The sequence below is a fragment of the Dipodomys spectabilis genome, unplaced genomic scaffold (genome assembly GCF_019054845.1).
Source record: "Dipodomys spectabilis isolate Male_0828 unplaced genomic scaffold, ASM1905484v1 ptg000157l, whole genome shotgun sequence".
Lineage (NCBI taxonomy): Eukaryota > Metazoa > Chordata > Mammalia > Rodentia > Heteromyidae > Dipodomys > Dipodomys spectabilis.
This window is the reverse complement of record NW_024870834.1, coordinates 24,035,055-24,059,404: the sequence shown is the minus strand read 5'-3', so window position 1 is coordinate 24,059,404 and position 24,350 is coordinate 24,035,055. Positions and strand designations below refer to the sequence as shown.

General features: G+C 43.0%; 1 protein-coding gene across 4 annotated transcripts in view; it reads right to left on the bottom strand.

The window, feature by feature from the left end:
* Nucleotides 1–3,833: 3,833 nt before the first annotated feature.
* The window catches only part of Dcaf5 (DDB1 and CUL4 associated factor 5), a 108,598-nt gene continuing 88,081 nt past the window's right edge, over nucleotides 3,834–24,350 (bottom strand). For 3 of the 4 annotated variants that reach the window (XM_042692471.1, XM_042692472.1, XM_042692473.1), the window contains exons 8-9: nucleotides 18,421–18,548; nucleotides 3,834–8,472 (exon numbers count right to left, since the gene is read on the bottom strand). In XM_042692471.1, coding sequence (XP_042548405.1) covers nucleotides 6,700–8,472; nucleotides 18,421–18,548 — 1,901 coding nt within the window. In that variant the 3' untranslated portion in view covers nucleotides 3,834–6,699. The remainder of the gene's footprint in view (nucleotides 8,473–18,420; nucleotides 18,549–24,350) is intronic. The other variant, XR_006149425.1, reaches the window with a different exon arrangement.

Genomic DNA, 24,350 nt, shown 5'->3' with positions numbered 1-24,350 from the left:
GCTAGTGCTCTACCACCTGAGCCACAGTGCCACTTCCGATTTTCTGGTGGTTAACCAGAGATAAGAGTTTCACAGACATTCCTGTCTGGGCTGGCTTTGAACCACGATCCTCGGATCTCAGCCTCCTGAGTAGTTAGGATTACAGGTGTGAGCCACCGGCACTCGCCTTTATATCAAGGCTTTGAGCAGAGTACACTTGTCAAAAACATTGGTCCACCAAATGTTCTGGTGGACATTATAGATGTGTCAAAAATGAGAGTGCAGCCAGGTGCAGTAGTGCACAACTATCAGCCCAGTACTCGGGAGATGGAAGCTGGGTGATGAGTTTGAGGCCAGCTTGGTGTATATAGCGAGACACTTTTCTCAAAAAACAAACAAACAACAAAAAATACCTGATATATATATATAGCTCAGTGGTGGAATGCTTGCTTGAGTTTGCTCTCCAGCACTGAAAAAACAACAAACCACCACCACCAACAAAAACAACCCACTGGGTGCTGGTGGCTCAGGCCTGTAACCCTAACTACTTGTGAGACTGAGTTCTCAGGATTGTGGTTCAGAGCCAGCCTGGGCAGGAAAGGCCTTAAGACTCATCTCCAATTAACCACCAGAAAACTGGTAGTGGCACTGTGGCTCAAAGCTGTAGAGCAGAATTGCTCAGGGACAGTGAACAGGATCTGAGTTCAAGCCCCACAACTGGGATAACAAAAAACAGTCCAGATAAGGGCTGACTGGAAAGGAAGGAGTCCCATTTTATTTTGGATCCGGTCGTGGGGCCTGAACTCTGGGCCTGGGCGCTGTCCCTCAGCTCTTCAGCTCAAGGCTAGCACTCTACCTCTTGAGTCATAGTGCCACTTCCAGCTTTTTTTCTTTTCTGCTTATGTGGTGCTAAGGAAGTGAACCCAGGGCCTCATGCATGCAAGGCAAGCGCTCTACCACTGAGCCACCTTCCCAGCCCCAAGGAGTCCCATTTTATAGTGAAGAGATTTGTTTCATAGTACCAAGAGTACTGGTGTCTTACCAAGGCACAGACAGGCAGCTACTTGACTCAAGAACCAGTGGAAAATCCCCATCTTGTTAGTTCAGAGCTATTTCTACTCATAGGCCTATTAAAGGTGGGGAGTCTGGAAATGTTAGAAAATATCAACTCTAAGGCATAAAAATAAGTAAAATAAAAACATAATGGCAGGCCCTATATAGGGTCACTAGCCAGCTTAGGAATAATCAAGCAGGGAGATGTTATCTTATGGAAACCCGTGTCAATCACCAATAGCCACACACATACCCATTCGGGGTATATATTACATATGCCAGTGTTCTGGTCACAAGGCTTTTGCTTTTTTTTTTTTTTCATATTTATGCATTCTAGCGAAAAGATCTGCAGAGAAATGTTCTGCATTTTTATTGACTTCCATTATCAATTAGACATCGTGCTTTGGGATTGTGCCTCACGCTCTTCTAGGGGCCAGTGCAAGCCATGGTGAATGCTAGCTTTCTGGACCCAGGAAGGTGCAGAATCTACCTAATGCTTCATTTCTCCCACTGTAGTCTTCCTGACCCTCTTCTTCCACATTTTCCACATGCCCCCTCCACCCTGCCCAATTTCTCGACATCACGAGATTTCTCTCTAGCCCAAGGACTCCATGTGGGCCACTGAGTATCTTAGTATTTTCTTGTCTTTCCATAGCTGTGGTGGGATATTAACTGGGGAAGATAAAGGTCAGCTGGAATGCTCCATCATGACTTGGCCCATGAAATAAAGGATTTCTCAACTTCAGCTATTTGAAACACTAGATAGCCCACTTCCTTACGTGATAAGCTCTGAAGGATCCTTCTGCAGGCCAATTAAACCCTGTTATGAATCAAGTAATTTCTTCTGCTTGCCCTGACCATATTACATACGGACCCAGGAAGCTTATCTTTGCCCCCGCTTCAATCCTGAGAAGCATCTTACTAACCTTTGTATTAACAATGAAGTACAACTGGAGTACAGGTTGATCACATTTTCATTATACTCTCTTCCACTTAAGCAACATTGGTTCTTTGAAAATCTTCAAAAACTTTCCACATGACAGGAAACTGTAAAGCTTATCCAAAGCTAGTATCTTGAAGTTGGGTGTGGTAGTGTATGCCCGTAATCCCAGCACTCAAAAGGCTAAGGCAGAGAGATGGCAAGTTTGAGGCCATTCTAGGATAGCAAGGCTATTTTACTTTGTCTCAAAAATAGAACAAAACCCTCTAAAGACAAAGCCCTTTAATGCAAGTCTTCCTCCACCTTGGTGTTTCTATACTGGCACAAAGCTTTGCTCAGATCAAAAGGGAATGACCTGGAGGGGTCAGGGGAGTGGGAGAAAACAAGGGAGGGGGTAACACAGTTCAACAAGAAATGTACTAATTAGCCAGGCTAGCTGATACTCAGGAGGCTGAGATCTGAGGATCACAGTTCAAAGCCAGTCCCAGCAGGAAAGTCCATGAAACTCTTATCTCCAATTAACAACCAAAAAACCAGAGGTGGCACTGTAGCTCAAGTGGTAGAGCACTAGCCTTGAGCTGAAAAGCTGAGGGACAGCATTCAGGCCTCATTATCTTAAACTGTAACCCCTCTGAACATCACCTTTACAATACTATTAAAAAAAAAAAAAAAAAAGAATGACAGGCATTGGTGGCTCATGCCTGTATGTAATTTTAGCTACTCAGAAGGCTGAGATCTGAGGATCAAGGTTCCATGCCAACCTTGGCAGGAAAGTCTGGGAGACTCCAATTAACCACCCAAAAGTAGAAGCAGAGCTGTGCTTAAGTAGTAGAGCACTAACCTTGAACCAAAAGGCTAAGGGACAGTGTCTAGGCTCTAAGTTCAAGCTCTAGTACTGGCACAAAAAAAGGGGAGGGGGTAAGGAATGATTAAAAAAAAAAAGGAGGGGCTGGGAAGGTGGCTCAGTGGTAGAGTGCTTGCCTTGCATGCCAGAGGCCCTGGGTTCAATTCCTCAGCACCACATAAGCAAAAAAGAAAAAAACCCAGAAGTGGCGCTGTGGCTCAAGTGGTAGAGCGCTAGCCTTGAGCTGAAGAGCTGAGGGACAGTGCCTAGGCCCAGAGTTCAGGCCCCACGACCGGACCCAAAAAAATAAAAAATAAAAAAAATAAAAAAAAAGGAGAGGGGGTAATGACAGCTTTCCTTTGGAATTGTCCTTTCCCTATCAAGCGTTTTAGTTGACAAGATTTTTTGGTAGGAGGCAACCTTACAGACAAGACATGAACTTTGTCCTTTTCCCTTTTTCAGGAAAACAATGTTTGCCAGGTGTGATGACATATACTTATAATCCTGGTACTTGAGAGCCATAGGAAGGAGGATCTGGAGTCCAGAGTCAGCCTGGGCTACATAACAAGAGACTGTCTCAAAACATCATTAAAAGAAAAAAGGGTTTGAAAGCCATGTTTGAGACATGTCAGGAAAAACAATTTGATATTTGGAAATACCAGAACACATGCTGGGGGTGGGGGGTGGGGGGTGGGGGGTGGGGGGGGAGGGATGGAAGGGGAGAGGGAGTGACGCTGGTTGCTCTGTCCCTTCCCTGCAAGGCTCCTCAAGTTCATTTTGTGTCCCTCAAAGCCTGGCCAATGAGGCTAAGCACCCACCACCTCCCTACCCTACTTTTGTTGTTAGGTGTTTTGTCCCAATACCTAGAAATGACAATTATGGTGGTCATAGGTGTGGAATTTGTCTCTACTGTTCAGCATGGCTTAGAATCAAATTTCCAAGCATAATAAAAATAACAAAGTAAAGGAGGAGGGGTGTTTAAGCAATCAAATCTTCTGGGAAGAGAAGAGGACGGGACAAGTGAATAACAGTTTATTTGCATATACACAAGAGAAGAGTCGGCCTTCTGGGTGAGGAGAGCCGGGGCGGTGAGGAGGTAAGGCCAGCAGAGGAAGGCACCTTGACAGACAACAAGAGACTCAGCTTATTAAATTGATCACAGTTGTCAACTTCATTTGTCCCAAGCCAACAACTTATATAACTCATTTACCTGCCCCAAGCCAACAACTTATATAACTCATTTACCTGCTGTCCACAAAATCATTTACAAAACCAGGTGGAAATAAAATGTAGAGAAAAGGTTTTATCTATCTGAACCTGCCACTTTAAAACTTTATGTACAGAATGTGGAGGGTAGAGGAAAATATAAGATGCACTGCCAAATAGTCATTAATCTAATCAGTGCTATCTGCCCTGCTAGGGAAATTACTTAATCATGGGAGCATTTGGGGATTAAGTGCATCTCAAGTTGGGACCTCAATTCTACAACGATGCAGGCAGAGGAGCTATAGTAGTAGTTCCGGCCAGGGGGTCAGGGCCAAGATCACACACAAAAGATGTGAGGCAACTAAAATAAATACCCATTTCCCAGCTGCTCAGTGGGAACATCCTGGGGCTGCTGTCTCCTGGCCAGCTGAACTGCAATGCTGCACATCTCTCTCAAGGATGGCAGGCAACATTCTTTGACTTTTAGGCAGGCACTCTTTCACCTGAGCCATGCCCCCAGTCTTCCTGGACTTCTATAGTTAACCAAAATAAAACCTGACTTTATGAACATTATGAACTTCTCTTTTGAGCAACCAAAACAAGGTAAAGGCTCCTTAAATCGAGGACCAAGTTCTGCATTTGGGGACTATAACCATCCTTAGTTCCTAAGGAAATTTCTTTCTTTTTTTTTTTCCTTCAGGACTGTCTTTAGAGAAGTCAGAAGAGGCTATATGTTGATCAGGTTAAAACAAAACAAACTATAAGGATTGGGTGTGCTGACTAAGAAGGGGAAGAGAAACACACACTGAGTGGTTATATCTTTTTTGTATATAAAGGATTAAAAATTCAAATTTAATACATTTTGGAAAAGCAAATGTAAAATGACTTGGGCTTATAAAACCAGAATTTACAATTATCCATGAATAGTCAAAGACAAATTATAGAACCATTTAGATTACAAATCCAAAGTAATTCTATTATTAGTTACAGAATCATCGTCCCACTTCCCCCGTACGGGTCCAGTTATTGAACCATATGCATCCCCACCGCACACACTCCGCCTCCTGCTAGCACAGTGCTTCACACCCAACCACAGCACACACATTCTAGGCACACCTTCCCTTGCAGAACTTGGTTACTTCCTCTTGGCTCACACCAAACACTTTCCTTTCATACAGAACCCAGCCCCATCACTAGATTTCATTCTTCAGCCCCCATAGGTTGAGGTTCCAGTGGGACAGATCCTTGTCTAAAAGGAGTGCTGGACAGTGAGACCATACTAGCCTTGTGCTAGCATCCCCCTATTACCAATCTCAATGGGGCTCCTGGCTATCTAGCACCTTTGCACTGAAGTTATTGTTCTTTCTCTTCCTCACGTTTTGCCAGTATTCCGCCTTTAGTGTCCTCTCTGTCAACAAAACACTTGATCATTCCAAGTTCTTCCTGTCTTAACCTTTCATTGAGGGATGCTAACCACCACTACAAAGCTGAAAATCTCTGGGTCTTTTTTCCTCTTAATCATTCCATACCTCAACAGAACTGAGTCTCTTCTGCAGCCAGGAGTGAAACCAACACCACTCTCCCTATCCCCTCTGCCTCCTAACAGACCTACTCAGTAAGAAAATCACCTTGAGATGCCTACCGCTCTGCAAAGATCAATCAGAACCCCATATCCTCTTTACTGTAAGCCTGAGGAAAGACACCAGGCCCAACACTGACAAATGGTTTTGAACTGAATTAAAAGAATAAAGTAGCACATTCTGTTCTTCACTACACTTCATTAACACACCTCTAATATCCACTTTAGTAGTTTGAGCACAGAGCTCTTGAAAGCTGTGCTTTCTCCTTCTTTCAACACGCCAAGCCTCCATCACATGAATTCAAGGAGGCACCTGCTGGCCTACATGCCTTGACCTAGTGCCTGACTGGCTACATTGTGTTATCTGTGACTAGTCATATTGTATGGCCCCTCTGCAGTACACATTGCCACACGCTCAGTTTGCAAACAGCGGAATTTATCAGGGAACATGTGCTCTTGAATCTGATCTTACGTGCTAACCTCTCACTAGCATTAAAAATGCTCTGTTTTTAGGATGTGCACATTAAATGTTCAATGAAGTATTCCTTAGAGAACATGGAAGATTCCTTTAAGAAAGGAGTAGCGTTCTCCCCTCCAGCACAGCCAATGGACTGAAGGCTTCTTTGCATTCTCCCAGCATAAATCTACAACTCACTGGCAGTACAATCTGATTAACAGAGCATTCACCATCAACACCAGAACCCCTATGGCATGTGAACAGGTGAGATGGCAAAAATTACAGACCCACAGGTTCTTGCTGATGGCTAAAAGAAAGGTATCATGAGACAAAATGCTCACATGCATTGGTGCACACATGCATGCGAGAACAAGTCAAACGTCCCAACACGGATTCCCTTTCCCAGAACCTTGCTCTCGCTGACTAGAAGGGAGCTTTGCTCCTCAACACAGCACAAGCCAATGGCTAGCTAGACATTCCAACCCACGGGTGAAGTGAATAGAAGGGAGCAGCAGTAGACACAAAATTTTAGGCCCTGGTTTTATGTGCCTTTAATACTTTTTTCCTTTCCTCCATGTTCACTAACAAGATAAAATTTGTAAGGCTACTGTTTGTAGCTGTTTGCTTTCCCTTTGTATTTATCATGTTTTCAATTTCTTCTCTGAGGAGGAATTCTCTGAATCTGTATCTTCTAATTCAACTCGGTGCCTTTTGAGGCCACTGTGGCCATCAGCAGCCCGGCTGCTGTCTGGGGCTGAGGGGTCAATGGGGTCCTCTCTCATTACAGCACTGGTGGCCTCACTGGCCATTTCGGACGCACAACAATCTTTGTGTAGGAGAGTCCCTGACACAGACAAGTTATCATGGTCAGTGTTGGAGTGTCCTGGGGAAGAAAAGGTCACTGTCTCTAGTTCCCCAAAGTTCTGCCCATTGTTGTGGGGGTGAGGGGGCCAGGGGTGTAAGCGTCCATTGTTGTGGTTGGCACAGATGGTTTCAAGGCTCCTCTCCTCACGGTCATCAGACTGGGTCCTGGGGAGGTTGCCAGGCCCACCGTCAAGAGTAGAGCCAGATGGCTTAGGGACTGGAAGAGAAGGTGGGTCCTCAGCCTGGCTGCTCAGGGCCTTGCTTAGGGCCTTTCCATTGAGCTTCTTGGTTTCGCAAGAAGAGTGTTCTAGAGAGCCACCATTGTTAGTGTCCTCAGAGGTGCCCTCTGATGCCTCTGCCCAGGGATGGCTGCCGTGCTCATGACCGGGGCCATTGCTAGGATTTCTAGTGGAAGGCCCTTCTTTAAAAGCATCCTTGCTAAGCCCTTCAGGGGGCAGGTCCTGGTTCCTCTGGGCCCCCGCCGTGTTTACACAGGCTTCCTTACTAGAAGAAGGGGCTGGGTTGTCTTTGTGGCTAGTTCCTGCTCTCCCTTCATCGGCTTCCCCAGTCACAATGGAGGGCTCTCCATCTTTGTTATTTGAGTAAGAGATATAAGAGTAGCGGAGCCATTTGTAAGCTTTATAAATCTTTCGCTCAACAGATTCAATGTCAGAAGTTGGTGATGCTCGGTTTGGCTGGATCTCCAGGGTGGAAGTGCTCCGCTCAGGGGAGGAGGCAGGGGAGGAGGAAAGATCGTCCACCTTGATCTGGGGGTAATCGTAGTTGTCTTCTCCAATGTAGGTGTTTGTAGGCTTGATTGGGGCACTAGGCCTCTCTTCTCGGGGTGTCTTTTGTCGTCGACGCATGGCATTTCGCTGCCGGGTGGAGGCTCGGCGTTCATTCAGTTCCTCTTCATCCTCTGAGCTGCTGGAGCTGCTGGAACTGCTGGATTCATCTTCAGGACTGGGTGACCGTGGGCGGGGGAAGAGATCTGTATCCAGTTCAACCTCACAGGCATTCTCTTCAGAATCAGACTCGTTGGACAGAGCCAGAAGGCGTTTATCCTGGTAACGCCTCAGAGCAGACAGGCGCTGCTGCCGAGAGGCTGCGTCCTCACACGTGGATGTTGGTGGGGTCGGTGCCACAGCATTTGTGCTGGTGACCCTAAGGGGGCCCAGGTGGAAGGCATTGTCAGCAGACTCATCTACTGTGGGAGGTGGGGAGCGGGGCAGTGAGGCCGAGGACTCTGAGTCAGTGTAGCCTGAGCGCTCACTGACTCCTGCATGAAGTTGAAGGATAGTACTTTCACTGAGGTCACTGTCTGAGTCAGAGCTCCAGCCCTCAATTTCTCGGCGAACCAGGGAGTCAAAGAAGGCCATCATCCGGGGATCTTCCTGGACCGACTGATTGGCATAATCGTGGGACAGGCCACTCCCACTATTCAGCACAAGGCTGATATATTCTTCATGGGTGTAGAGGCAGCGGGAATCATCTTCAATCCGGCCATCAAGGTCTCCAGTACATCCTGGCTGCTTGTATGGGCTCCAGATCTGCATAGAAGATGGAAAACAAAAGCCATCAAGACTCATTGGAAAGTGGGCTATATTTGGTAGCAATAAATGCCATTAAGGCAGAGCTTCTTTGAATACTCCATGTTATCTTAAAGTCACTACCTTTAAAAATGTATTCTTTGCCTATAAGCCTAGCACTTGAGAGACTGAGGCAGGAGCATTGTAGTTTAAGGCCAGTCTAGGCTATACTGTGAGACTCTGTCTCAAGCATCAAGGCCAATTAGGTACTTCTCAATTTTAATAGCTGAGCACAGTGGTATATGCTTGTAAAAGGCTTATGTCAGGAAGACTGCAGTTTCAGGTCAGCTGAGGAAGAAAAGTATGAGACTCCAATCAATGGAAACAAACATGCCTGTCATCTTAGCTATGAAGGGAAGCCTAAAATAGGGAAATCTTAGTCTAGGTATGTGCTCAGAAGGGAAGCAAGGGTCAAAAATAAGTGCAAAAAGGAGCTGAAGGTATAGCTCAGCAGCAGACTGCCTGCCTGGAAGACATGAGGAAACAGAAGAAGAAAGAAGGAAGGAAAGAAGGAAGGAAGGAAAGAAGGAAGGAAGGAAAGAAGGAAGGAAGGAAGGAAGGAAGAAGGAAGGAAGGAAGGGAGGAAGGAAGGAGGGAAGGAAGGAGGGAAGGAGGGAAGGAAGGAAGGAAGGAAGGAAGGAAGGAAGGAAGGAAGGAGGAGGAGGAAGAGGGGGAAGAGGAGGAGGAAGAGGAAGAGGAGGAGAAGAAGGAGGAGGAGGAGGAGGAAGAGGAAGAGGAAGAGAAGAAGGAGGAGGAGGAGGAAGAGGAAGAGGAGGAGAAGGAGGAGGAGGAGGAAGAGGAGGAAGAGGAGGAGAAGCAGCAGCAGCAGCAGCAGCACCACCACCACCACCACCACCACACCACCACCATCAGCACCGAACAAATAAAAAACAAGTCTGGCACCCCTGTGATCCTCGCTATTCAGGAGGCAAATGTAAGGAAAATCATGGTTTGAGGCCAGCCCAGGCAAAAAAGTTCACAAGACACTGCTGGGAGCAGTGGTGTGTGCTTGCCATCCCAGCTTCTCAGGAGACTAAGATTGGGAGGATTTTAAGTTCTATGCCAGTCGGGACAAAAATATTTTTAGACTCCAATTGAACAGGAGTGGTGCATAGTAGCCATCCCAGCTACAGTGGGAAGTTTAAGTAGGAAGATCATGATACAGGCCAGCCCCCAAAGTGAGATCCTATCTTAACAATGATCAGACTAGGGGCTGGGAAGTTGGCTCAGTGTCACAGCGCTTGCCTTGCATGCATGAGGCCCTGGGTTCGATTCCTCAGCACCACTAAGCAAAAAGAAAAAAGCCAGAGGTGGCGCTGTGGCTCAAGAAGTAGAGCACTAGCCTTGGGCTGAAGAGCTGAGGGACAGCACCCAGGCCCAGAGTTCAGGCCCCACAACCGGACCCCCCCCCCCCCAAACAAATAAACAAAAATCAGACTAAAAAGGACTGGAGGTATGTGCAAATTGCCTACCTGGCAAGCCTGAAGCCCCAAGTTCAAACCTCAGTACTGCCAAAACCAAAACCAAACCAAAACAAACCAAAAATTAACAACAACAACAACAACAACATGCTTTCTAAGACTGAATCATGTAGTTGTATATGGAAATTGAGGCTTTCAGAGTTAGGTGCAAGAAAGTATGATTCAAGACAGAATTAACCTTGTATCTGGAGGCCTAACCTCTGTCCCTAGGTCCAAGATAACATTTTGTCTGCCTCACAACTTCTCTCCCCTTTACACTCCTCTATTAGAAAACTAGGAGTTATAATCCTAATCTAAAATTCGGATAGAGGGGATGTGAAGATTAGTCAGTGCATTAAAAGATTCTCAGAAGATTAACACTGTGCAGAGAGATACCACTGTCCAAAGTGGAAAACAGACTCAGCAGTTGGTCCTCTGAGAGTTTCAGTCTATAGCTCCAAACAGAAATACTGCAGCTCTACTCAACTGTAATCTTTCTATTTTAACCAATGGGAATTGCTTATTGGAGCTTGATAAGAATAGTCCACTGCCTACACTGCAGTTCCCACTTGGACATGCAGGCATCAGTTACCCAGGAAACTGGGTTCTCTTAACCAGGGAACTATTGGTTTGCTCCCTTAATCTGTTAGCTTCAGAACAGGTAAGACACACTCACCTGCAGGAGTGATTACAATCCCATCCCTTAACACACCTCAACTCTCTAGTCAGACACATGGACTCATAGCTACCAGGTAACAGAACTAGGATTCTAGTTCAGGTCTGTCTGATTCAAAGGCTCAACTTTATAGGTTGGATAAGTTTGCAAAAATAAAGTTCAACATAATTAAGTTGTCATAGCAAACAAGAAGGATTAGCTCTACCTCATCACCAGATTGGTCCATAGAGCAGCAGAAAATCTGTTACATCACTGAGTTGCTATAGCAACTCAATGAATTCCGGGTGATTTTCTTGCCTGACAGGCTGTCTATCTTTAGATGGCATCTAACCCAGAGAACAGTAACCTCACATTCTCCACGCACCATCAAAACAAAAACATTTGTTTCCCCAAAGCTATCTCAGGATGAATCTGCCTCCTTGTGAAAATAATGCTCATTCCTCCAGTGCTTTAGTTAGCAATTTCTGGAAAACAATGTCTCTTAGAGGAGTTCAAAACAGCCTGAAGAAATCCAGAGCAGCATCTTCCCACAAATCCCCAACGCAGATTCATTCTTCAGTTTTGTTATCTATCCCCAGTTCCTGTCCTCAGCTGTTCTCCCCTTTTCGGCTTCATAATCTCACTTAGGGGTTTTAAGATGGCGATTCCCTAAGTTTGGAGTGTCCAGGAATGACCTGCAGAACAATGTTGACTCTGAGCCCACTTTTTTAATTTTTATTTTTAATTTTTGGCCTATTCTAGGGCTTGCACTCTGGGGTACTCTCCCACTACGCCTCCAGTCTGGCTTTTTTTTTTTTTTTCTTCTTCTTCTGGTTAAGATGAAGCTGGTTTTGGACTGTGATCCTTAGATCTCAATCTCCTGAATAGATCAAGGATTTGATTTGCCAGAGCCTGGCTGAAGTTCCAAATTCTCAGTAAGACATAGTTTGGTGCCAAGATTATGTGTTGTGTTTTTGTTTGTCTGTTTTTCTAGTCCTGAGGTTTGAACTCAGGGCCTGGACACTTTCCCTGGTCTTCTTTTGCTCAAGGCTAACATTCTACCACTTGAGCTACAGCTCCATTTGTGGCTTCCTGGGTAGTTTATTAGAGATAGAAGTCTCACAGACATTTCTTTTTGGCTTGGCTTTGATCCGCGATCCTTATATCTCAACCTCCTGAGTACAGGTGTGTGTTGCCAGCGCCTGGCCCAAGAGTATGTGTTTCTAACAAATATTCAAGGGAATGAGTAAAAGCCAGTTTTAAGAAATACTAAAAATATAGTCAATATTAAATAAGTAGCAGAAAATAATGAGTTTGTCTGAATGGATTTTCAAATTCTTTGTGAGACTGATTGATATTTGATACACATTTAGACATAGTATCCAGTACAAGGCTCAAATTATAAATGCAAATCTCCACAAACAGATGTCTCAGGACATAAAAACATAAAGGCAAACTCCTTAGGATGTTTTGGGGGTATCCTAAACTCTGAGCCCAGTCTTTTATCTCCCAGTTCAAAATTGGTAAAATGTTGCTAACCATGTTTTTCAATATGAAGACAAGTCTACTTGTCCTTCATATCATCTCAGAATTAACACAAGTACAAAGCTGGCCTAACTACTTTGCAAGCCAACTTTATGGTTCCCATCTGTCCAAGCCTTGCCCCCACTTTCTCTTTAGGAATAAAAAACCATAACATTAAAAGACAGATTTTATTTGGGCTCCGGGATTTATTAAGGTGAAGTAGACTGATCACTCCTGAAGCTTGGGATAATGGAACAAAACAATCAAATGAAAGGGTTCCCACTCAATTCCCAGCTACCTAGTGACCTCGGGTGACAGTTTAAACAGTGAAATTAGATGGGTCTCATCCAGCAAACACCCAGTCTTCTCCTCAAAGGACTGACGGTACAGTCCTTTGTAGGGTTCGGAACCCAGGAGAGGGAGGAGCAGATGGGAACCCAACCCCATCGCTTCTCACAGCTCTGAGCATGATATCAACCTTGGAAACCTCTGTTTCTCATCCACAGACATGAGAATGATGAAATGACATAAGCAATAACCAAGCACCAAGAGGCAAGGCCGTTTCACTTTCATTTGAACCTCACAGCAGGAAATCAATAGACTCATCCAGAGATTTTCTTTTTCTGACATGGAGGCAGTAATGGGGCTTAAGCTTAGGGACCACTTGAGCCAAGCTGCTAGCCCTTTTTGCTTTTAGTGATAAAGTCTCATGCTTTTGCCAGGGCCAGACTTCTCCCCTCTGAGTAGCTGGGATTACAGGCATGCAACATGTTAACATGCCCAATTCTCAAAAAGGCTTTTGAGCTTCCGAAGTACAGACTGTCTCTATTATCTTGGTCTTTACCCTTAAAACATCCATTTCAAACACTGTGAAGTACTTCATTTTTTGACCTTGAATATCAACATCAAAGCAAAAAAAAAAAAAAAAAAAAAAAAAAAAACCCAAACCCAACTTCCTATTACCAAGCATGACTCCGAATTGGAGCTAGATTTGGAGCAAAGGAAGAGGGCTAAGATTTCTCTGTAAGCCTATGAAGAGTTGTTCAAAGGCCAAGTAAAAAGATGAAGTTCTATTCTTTTTCCAAGAGCATTCAAGTGGAAAGCCAATTAAGTAGCAAGTATCTGAGTGGACACTCCCTGCTTGATGTAGCAGCTCTCTTAGTTTGTCTGTGTACTGACTGTAGCTATATATTAGGTCCTAAATGGCTACACTGCCTAATGAGGCTTCTAAGGCCCTCTGGGCCTGCTTCTTTACTTTACCCAATCATTTCCTCTCCTTTCCCCCTTTTTTGTCTTCTTCTCCTTCTGTTTTCCTCCTCCCCCACCCTCTCCTCTTCCTGTCAATCATAGGGCTTGAACTCAGGGCCTGGGCACTGTCTCTGAGCTCTATTGTTCAAGGCTAGTGCTCTATCCCTTGGAACCACAGTTCTACTCTGATTTTCTGGTGGTTAATTAGAGATAAGATTCTCAGTCTTTTCTGCCAGGTGTGGCTTTGAACTCAATCCTTGGGTCTCAGCCTCCCAAGTAGCTAGGATTACAGGCATGAGACACCAGCACCCAGTGTCAATCATTTATTTTCTTAATAGGTCCTAAGTGTTCCTGTTTCTGAACGTTTTTATTTATAAGCACAATGCCTGGCACATAGTAAATAGGGACTAAATGTTTGATTCAATGAAATAAATAATTTGGAATGTTCTTCCCACCTCAAGTAGTGACTTTTAGGAAAAATCTCTCCTTCCTGCAGTACTTTATGTGTATCTCTTGGAAACTCGTTATATCTCTCATTATGTTGCATTTTTCATGTATTCTCATGTGTTTCCTATTTTTCACTCTTCATGTACCACATAGGACCTAGCACAATGGTATACATTGGTATATATCAAAAATATGGGGCAAGGGGGCTGGGAAGGTGGCTCAGTGGTAGAGTACTTGCTTTGCATGCATGAGGCCCTGAGTTCAATTCTTGAGCACCACATAAGCTGAAAAAGCTGGAAGTGGCGCTGTGTGGCTCAAGTGGTAGAGCACTAGCCTTGAGCTGAAGAGCACAGGGACAGCCGCCAGGCCGAGTTCAGGCCCCACTGCGGGGGGGGGGGGGGGGGGGGCGGGGAGGGGAGGGGAAGGAAGAGAGGTTTTAAATATATATATATATATATATAATATATAAATATAAGTATATGGGGCAAGTAAATAAATATTGAGCTTTGAGGGAAATAATGCCTCATTCTTCCATGTTTATAACACAGTTACTAAATGGGGGCATTCAAGGAAATGGAAGACCTATTATGGGTGGGGAAAAGGTTTGTCCTACAAAAGGGATTCTTCTCCAAGCTAAAAAGTGGTAGTAAAGGATAAGGACAGGGAGGAAGTGGAATATACAGAGAAAGGCAGAGCTCATGCTGGCATAGAACATGGCAAATGATGTTCTTTGAGCTACTTTTTAAAGTGTCCCAGAAGTACTAAGCAGGAAAGTGGCATGTGTTTTAACAGCAATTGTCAGACACAGGTAATCCCCAAAGCAACCCTGGGTAGCAAGTCCTCCCTTACAGCTGGAAGCAGACCCAAGGATATTGAGACTCAATGGCCTTGCAGGATGATGTAAGCAGAAGCAAGGGTAGTAATTCCAGTGGCCAGGTGATCCTTCTCCTTCCCACTTCCTCTCCTGCCTTTGAACTGGCCTATATAATTCAGGCTGTCCTCAAACTATTTTGTCTGTGTGTGTGTGTGTGTGTGTAAGAGAGAGAGACAGTCTACCATTTGAGCTATACTCTCGCTTCTGGCTTTTTGCTAGTTTAATACACATAATACACATAAGAGCCTTAGATTTTTCTGCTCAAGATAGCTTTGAACTGCAGTTCTCAGATCTCAGCTTCTTGAGCCGCTAGGATTATAAGCATGAACCACTGGTGCCTGGCTTAGCCTGGAACTCGTTTCAGTCCAGAGTGTTGGGGGTACTATCATGCCCGGCCTGCAGTGCTTTTAATGCCATGCCGTTCCAAACCAGACGGTGAATATATAAGACATCTGTGGAAGCAAAGCTGAGAACTCCAGAACTTTTTGCTTTCCCTGTCACTATTGTCATCTGTGCAGACTTAAGGTTTCAAATGGCTAAATGTGCCTCCTGGTTCCTATGGGAACCTGGGAGCAGTAAGCTCCATAGCTCAGTCTGGATAACCTCATAGAGAAAACATTTTCTTCTCTCTCTTGAGAACTTGGCTAGTTTCCAACATATGACCTTTGGGGTAAGGATTTCAGTTGACTAAACAATAACTGGGGAGGATGTAGCACAGAAGCATCCCAGAGTATATGGCCAAACAGGAATTTCTCTTCTAAAGGAGATGCCCAAGCAGAAAGCTCTCCGAGAAAGAGAATGATGTCAACAGGCCTAGAGAGGACATGCTACAGTGCCAACTCATTAGTCATAGGCCAAAGGGGAGGAGAAAGCAATGTGAGGGGCAGGGCCACTTCAATGACTGCCCAAGTTGAAGGGCTACTCAGATGCTCTAATCAGGCTTCCCATGCCTTCCACTGCTAGCATGGTAAATGTTGAGACATAAAGTACTAGCTCTATCCTAGCTTTGCTACTCATTAACCGTGTGACCTCAGATTACTAATTTAACAATGTACATCCCATCATCTGTAAAAAGAAAAAGTTTTGGTTAAATGATCCACAAATTCCACTCTAGCCTTCTGTGACAACAAACACATCCATGAAAGTCAGCCTTGATCCCTGGGAGCAGCCAAGGCTAACCAGAAGTCAGAGTAAGGACAAATAAAAATGTTGACTCATACACCAATATTATATTTGTCATCACATTCCAGAGTTAAAAAAACAACAAAAATAAAGAAAATGAAAATTATTAAATCACCATTAACAAGTTTTAATTTTTTCTCTCAAACTCATGTTAGGTTTTAAGAAAAAGGAAACTGAGGAATCTAAACATCTGTAGGGACCATCAACACTCCTTAAAAGTCAAGCTACCACAAGGCCCTTGTGTCATCCTTCTCCACTGAGCACTTATTTTTTCTGATGTGGAAAATGGGTTACTACCAACTATAATTTGAATGATGGGGAGTGGGCTATCCTCCTGTTGACATTCACCAGGCTGGTTCTCTCTGTTTTGCAGATACAAACATACTGCTTAGTGCAAGTGAATTCATGCATTTGATGTGTTTAGGATTCTTATTATTCAAATAGTCCCAATCATAACCACATGCAGTAGGGGTGTGTGTGTGTGTGTGTGTGTGTGTGTGTGTGTGTGTGTGTGTGTGTGTGTGTGTGTGTGTGTGTGTGTGTGTGTGTGTGTGTGTGTGTGTGTGTGTGTGTGTGTGTGTGTGTGTGTGTGTGTGTGTGTGTGTGTGTGTGTGTGTGTGTGTGTGTGTGTGTGTGTGTGTGTGTGTGTGTGTGTGTGTGTCCTAAGAACATATCCTAAAGGATGGGAAGGGGAAACAAAGGAGGAGGCTACAATGCTTGATAAGAAATGTACTCATTATCTTGCCCATGTAATTGTAACCTCTCTGTACAGTATTTTCACAATAAAAAAAAAAGAACATATCCTAACATAACTTAGCTATGGTTCTGATCATCAGTGAAAATCTGTGCCAATTAGAACAATTAATGCAAAGTATACACTGATGAATTGAAGAGATATTGGCTCTCCTAACTTACACGTAAGGTTTTGACAAAATTCATCATAATTGAGATGAAAGGCAATTGAAAACATCACACAGCATAACAGGTAGTGTCTAGAACATACTATCTCTTTGAAAGCCTGGAGATTAGTTTTAAATTAGTTTTAAAGTCCAAGGTCATAGGGAAGACAGGGGACTTTGGACCTGTAGCCCTAGCAGGTTTGGAAATAGCTCTAAGGTCATAAATTCTAGACTTAGACCTCCACAAAAATACCCACACTAAGGCTGTGGGTGGTAGTTTGGAAAGATCAAAGTCAGTGGCTAGTCTGGGCAAAAAGTTATCAAGATCCCATCTTAACCAACATGGTAGTTTGTGCCTGTCATGCCAGATATGTAAGAAGTGTAAACAGGAGGACAGTGGGTTAGGCCAGCCTTGGAATGAATCTGAGATGCTATTCTAAAAATTGCTGGGTGCCAGTGCCTCAGGACTATATTCTTAGCAACTCAGGAGAGTGAGATCTAAGAGTCACAGTTCAAAGCTAGCCTGGGCAGAAATGTCTGTGAGACTGTTACTTCCAACTAAATAGCACAAAGCCAGATGTAGAGCTGCGGCTCAAGTGGTAGAGTGCCAGCCAGCCCTGAAAAAAAAGATCACAAGGCCCTGAGAATTCAAGTCCCAGTATTGGAACAAAAACAAAAACAAAAAACTAAAAGCAAAATAGGGGCTGGTACCATGGCTCAAGTGCTAGAATGTCTGCCTGGCAAGAGCACAGCTCCATGTTCAAACACCAGTATGGCCCCCCAATACATAACGCTATGTTAAAGGAATAGTTATATTATATGCACATATATGTAAACCATAGAAAGCTAGCTGTATACAAATGTACTTATTGATCTAGAGTCCTTTACCAACAAGCAAAAGAAAGCCATTTACATTTTTCTACAGAATTATATAAATACATATTTCTAATAAAATACATATAAAATAGATCAGTTGATTAATAAACACATTCAAAACAATTCTGGAAAAAGGTTTTCAATCACTTTTATTGATTGATTGACTGGTTTTTTAGGGGGAGGGGCAGTACTGGGGCTTGAACTCAGGGCCTGTATGCTGTCCCTTAGATTTTGTGCTCAAGTCTAGCACTCTATCACTTGGGCCACATCTCCATTTCTGGCTTTTGGGTGGTTAACTGGAGATAAGAATCTCATATACTTTCCTGCCAGGGCTAGTTTTAAACCACAATCCTCAGATCTCAGCCTTCTGAATAGATAGGAATACAAGTGTGAGCTGTTGGTGCCTAGCTTTACTCATTTTAAAAGTATCAACTTTTTAATATGTTGTCATATGTCACAATTACTGAGATTTTTTCTTTTGTTTTTGAGACACTGTCCTACTATACAGTCTAGGCTGGCCTCTAACTTACTATATAGCCAGACTGGCCTTAAACTCATGATCCTACTGCCTTAGCTTCCCGAGTGCTGGGCTTTTCAGCATGTGCCACCATACCTAGCAATCATCAAGAAATCTGAAAGATCTTTAAATTACTATGTTTAGATATGAGATCTTATATACCATGTTCCAGTTTCCTCTAGTTCCGAACTATACATTCTCAGAGAAGACAGAAAGAGGTGTCTCACCTTGATAATCTTTTCTACGCCAGAAGAGCAGATCATGTAGGTGTGGGGATTAAATCGAACCTGGTTAACAATAGACCGATGCCCTTTCAGCACCATGAAGGCACCATTGACCACCCTGCCAATGCCACCTGAGAAGATAAAAAGAAACACAACAAATGATGCGATGAGTAAATACATTCCAGTAATGGCAGATAAATAGCTCCAAACAGAAGCTGAGGTTAACTATACTCCCAGCAGAATGCTTAATCTGACAGATAAGGTTGCTATGGAAAGAGGGATGAAACACCTCTCAGCAAATACACTCTTACTAAAGACCTTTATTTAGCTGTGAGCACTGCCCACGGCCTACCCACTGCAATCCTATTATCAAAAAATAAAAGAGACCTAATCTACTTAAAATATTCCTTAAAGTTTTTGATCCTAGATTTAGAAGCCTAGATTTAGAAAAGCTAATAGAATAAAATGAGACTGAGACTAAATTGCTAAAACTAGCAGAGACATGCACAGGACCAGAAAAGCATGTGATGATTTAAATGTACACAAGACTTCTTTGATCCTTTTACCCTCAATTTCTGATGAAGACAGGGAAATAAAACCTTCATGTTGAAAGAGGATGAATATCACTGAAATAAATTGCTCACAACTATGAAAACTGAACAAGGAAATCTGTTGATATTGTTTTCGGAAGAAGGGAAGGGGGAAAGTGGGAAAGGGTCAGAGAGAGAGAGGATCAGATTGATGAAAAACATTGTAAATAAATATGTGTGGAGCTGTGCCAGTGTCTCATACTTGTAATCTTAACTACTCAGGAAGCTGAGATCTGAGGATCCAGGTTCAAAGCCAGCTTGGGCAAGAAGGTCCATGAGATTTTTATCTCCAATTAACCACCAGTAAACTGGATGTAGAATAGTGGCTCAACTGGTAGAGAGCTAGAGTTGAACAGAAAAGCTCAGGGACAGTGCCCAGGCCCTGAGTTCAAGACCTAGGACCAGCAAAAAAAAAAAAAAAAGTGTAGAAACATAACAATGAAACTCCTCTCTATAAAACTAATGTAACCTAATAAATAAAAAGGTAATAGGATATAATTTAAAATTTTTACACCCACTGGCCAAATATTATAAAATATTTTTTGGCCCTGGGGCTTGAACTCAGGACGTGGGCACTTGAGCTCTTCTGCTCAAGGTTGGCTCTCTATCTCCACTACCTCTACCCTCTACTTTAGACACTTTTGGGTAGTTAATTGGACATAAGAGTCTCATAGGCTGGCTTCAAACTGCGATCTTTAGATCTCAGTCTCCAGAGTAGCTGGGACTACAGTCGTATGACACCAGTGCTCAGCTCTTTTTATTTTTTAAACAAGAGAGACGTGCCACTTTTATAATAAGCAGGGCCCAAGGGTTTGAACTACAGAATGGGCCTTGAAAATACCATGTATGGATTAAAGTAAACAGGCTAATGACAGGAAAGTTGCTCTCTCATTGTCTTACTGCATATATATGAGGCTTGTTCTTTCTTCCTTCCTTTTTTTCCTTCCTTCCTTCTTTCCCTCCATCAGTGCTGGGGCTTGAACTGAGGGTGGCACTATCCCTGATTTCATTTTGCTTAAGGCTAGTGCTCTACCACTTTGAGCCACAGTACCATTTTCAGTTTTTGTTTTTGTAAGTTGTGGGGCTTGAACTCTGGGCCTGGGCGCTGTCCCTCAGCTTTTCAGCTCAAGGCTAGTGCTCTACCATTTAAGCCACAGCACCACTTCCAGGGTTTCTGAGTGGTTTATTGGAGATAAGAGCTCACTTTGACAGGGACTTTTCTGCCTGGGTGGTTTTGAACCTCAATCCTCAGATCGCAAGTCTCCTGAGTACCTAAGATTAAAAGCATGAACCACTGGTGCCCAGCTTCTTTCTTTTCTGAAATGGAGTCTTGCTTTGTGGCCCAGGGTAGCCTTGAACTGTGCTTCTCCTGTCTTAGTTTCCCAAGTTCTGGGATTATAGATATACCCATCACACACAGAGAGCATTGCAGAGCTACTGTTTTTCTTCAGAGAATGAGGAAAGTACCAGAAGCCTGGATATTATGATACAGATAGAAGATGTCAAATACTCATCATTCTAAACATCTTTTCATTATCACAGGATTTGAAGGATAAATGACAATACTCCTTATGTCTAAATACTCTGTTTCTAGAGGTAAGTCTTGACACAACTCTTTTGCAACTTAGAAGAAACCTTTTTTTTAAAATCTTGGATATATATCTTTTTTTTTTTTTTTTGCCAGTCCTGGGACTTGAACTCAGGGCCTGGAATTTGTCCCTGAACCTCTCTGTGCTCAAGGCTAGTGCTCTACCCCTTGAGCCACAGTACCACTTGTGACCTTTTCTGTTTATGTGGTACTAAGGAATTGAACCCAGGGCTTCATGCATGCTAGGCAAACATACTACCACTAAGCCACATTCCCAACCCTCTTTTTTTTTAATGAAAGAAAAAAGTTTCAGTTTGTACTGATTTGATTTGTTCCTTGGTAGTTCCAATTTACTCAGTTCTAGATGTTTATTCTACTTGGTGGGTGGCTACTGCCTAAATATTTTCCTGTTGACTTTTATAAGTATTTGAATTGTCCAGGTTGTGCAATACATTTAAAGCTACCCATATTTCAGCACAATATCATCAAGTTTGCTATTAAATCACAAAGGAAGAGACTGACTAGGCTATAGAACTAGAGCGTTTTTAATGAAGAAAAAAGGATAAGGAAAGGCTAAGCAATAAGGTAGGCTGTTGTGGTGGGAACTCTAGACAGTCTGGGTTCACTGGGGTCCTAGGGTATGAAGGGAGGAGGGTAAATAACCAAAACCTAGGCATACTTGAGGGAATTAGAGAAGAGGAATCCATAGGAATTTAAGCAACCTACAATAGTTGCACAGATACAGATATCTCAGCACCTTCAAGGAGTTCCCTTGGGTCTATTTCTTTTCTAGATGAGGTTAAATTGACAAGATCCTTCTTATCCATGGTTTTCTGCTGAATTCTACTTGTCTAAGTTCTTATTCCTGACCCTACCCCAATATTGGAGTTGTCACTAACAAAGATACTTTGGGTTAAACCTAGTTCCATTCTATCACCTCTGTTTGGCTATAATACCTAATAACCTTACCTTTGACAGAGGGGCTAAATAGGACTGGAATGAGAGGCATAAAGCTAATTTATAAATCTTTCTGGCAGCTGAGTTTCTTTTTTTCTTTTCTTTTCTTCTTTTTAGAGTCCTAGAGCTTGAACACTGGGCCGGGGCACTGTCCCTGAGCTTTTCTGTTCAAAGCTAGTACTCTACCAATTGAGCCATAGTTCTACTTCTAGCTTATGGTGGTTAATTGGAGGTACGAGTCTCATGGGCTTTCTTTGAACTGTGATCTTCAGATCTTAGCCTCTTGAGTAGCTAGGATTATAGGCATGAGCCATCTGCACCTAGCTTGGCAGTTGAGTTTCAAGTCCTAAATTAAATGGGGATGAAAAAAATTCTATCCAATGATATCCTTAGGAGACATTTCATCACACTAACAACACTGAATGTTCAATGAAAGTAGACACGGATCTGTTTATTCTTATAAACCTAGAACATGGGCACAAGTCCTAAAGTACAGCAGATCCCTAGTAAGTACAACAAAGTGTTTGGGGACAAGGCCCCAGTGTTCAAGAATCAGCTACACAGAATTAAAGATTATTAACAAATCATTCTGTCAAAGGTCACATAGACTCAATTATATTAACTTTTGCATCTAAAGAAAATTTGAAAGCCAGGTGCTGGTGGCTCATGCCTGTAATCCTAGCTACACAGGAGGTTGAGATATAAGGATTGTGGTTCCAAGCCAGCTCAGGTAGGAAAATCTGTGAGACTCTTATCTCTAATCAACCACCAAAAAACCGGAAGTGTTGCTCAAGTGGTAGAGTGCTTGCCTTGAGCTGAAGAGCTCAGGGCCAGCACCCAGGCCAGAGATCAAGCCCCATGACCATCCAAAAAAAAAAAAAAAAGAAAAGAAAAAAGAAAGAAAGAAAAGAAAAGAAGAGAAAAGACAAGAAAAGAAAATTGAAGGAAGTTGGGCACCTGTGGCTCATGCGTGTAATCCTAGCCAGTAGCTACTGGGGAGGCTGATTATCAGGAAGATGATGGTTCACGGCTAGCCTGGACAAAAAGAGAAGTTCATGAGACCCCTTCTCAACAGCCCACAGCTGGGTAAAGTACACACATGTCATCCCAAGACAACCGAGAGTGGGAAGACTGTGGTGCCAGGCCAGTCTGGAAAGAAAATTCCATGAGACTCTATCTTATTGGAAGGCTAGCAAGCTTGAAGACCTAAATCCAAATCCTATTACCATTCCCCAGAAAGGAATACTTGAAGGCTATGAATGTCTGAAAGTTCAGACCATGGAAAAATAGATTCTTTTGCTATTTCATGTACTGTGACTTCATCTGATTTGTCCTCTTCCCAGCATTTTTATGTTTTATTTTGAGACAAGGTATGGTTAAGTAGCTCAACCTGGCATTAAAACTCACTGTGTAACACAGGCTGATCTCAAACTCATGATCATCCTGTTTTCTGCCTCCAGACTACAGAATTATAAGCATGTACCACCACGCTGGTGACCAGAAATACTTCTTTCACTTGAAATGGAGCCTCCCTACACTGGTCAGGCTGGTCTCAAACTCATGGACTCAAGAAATCCTCTTAACCCTAGTTTCCCAACTAACAGTGCTGCACCTGCTTTTGGCATCAGTTTTAATGTGTTTTTTTCTCCTTCCCACTCAAACTAGTACCATTGGTCCCTATGAAATTTGTAAAAGAGGATGAAGTCAACAAAGCCAAGAAATTGATGGAGAGATTAGGCATAGGAAGAATTACTACTGCTATCTTTAAGGTAACCAAAATTGTATTCACAGAATCATAGCAATTAATGGGCTAGAAAGAGGTTCTCTATGGAAGGCGCTGGTGGCTCACACATGTAATCCTAGCTATTCAGGAGGCTGAGATCTGAGGATCTCCGTTCAGAGCCAGCTGGGGCAAGAAAGTCTATGAGACTCTTAGCTCCAATTAACCAACAGAAAACTGGGAGTGGTGCTATAGAAGTAGTAGAGCACTAGCCTTGACTGAAAAAGTTTAGGAAGAGAGTCCAGGCCCTGAGTTCAAACCTTATGACCAAGAAAAAGAAAAAAAGATGTTCTCTATAGTATTGTTTCTGAGTTTCAAATGAATGAGTCTGGCCCTTATGATATAGTTTACATACAATTTATACACAGGTAATTTATTGTGAAATTTTTCATTAGTCCTAGAGATTTGTATAAACCAGGGTTTCTGAATTAATCTGAAGTAAAGATGCCAATATCAGAATTCAAGGGCTTCTTCCTTCCATTACCCTGACAGATTCTTTGGTAAAAACAGGGTCAAACTAGAATGAGTTAGCAGGTTTTCAATAACTATTTGATGAATGAATGAAAAGATGCAAGATTTTAGGCTATGGAACACAAGCATTCATGGGAGAGAAAAAAAATCTCCATTTGTGGGCTTTAAACATGTGATGGTCGTGTGTTTATCTTCTTGCTTCAAATTTCACATTTCTTTATAGAACTTTTACTATTATGAGAGCAGAGAAATAAGAATAACTTAATTCCTACCTATCCCATAGGGACCTAACGTATTAATTCTATGGATATTCTAATAATTTCTTAAAGCCATCCTGACCCCAGCAATTATCTTTCATTATGGACCTCATCTATCTGTTTGTCTAGTGCATGTTAGTAATGGGGCTTGAACTGTTATTATACTACTGCTACTATATTTTAAAGAAATTCTCTGCAGCCTTAAATTAGTTGTTTTCTCCCACTTTAGTTGTGGGGCCTGGGTACTGTCCCTGAGCTCTTCAGCTAAAGGCAAGAGCCCTACCACTTGA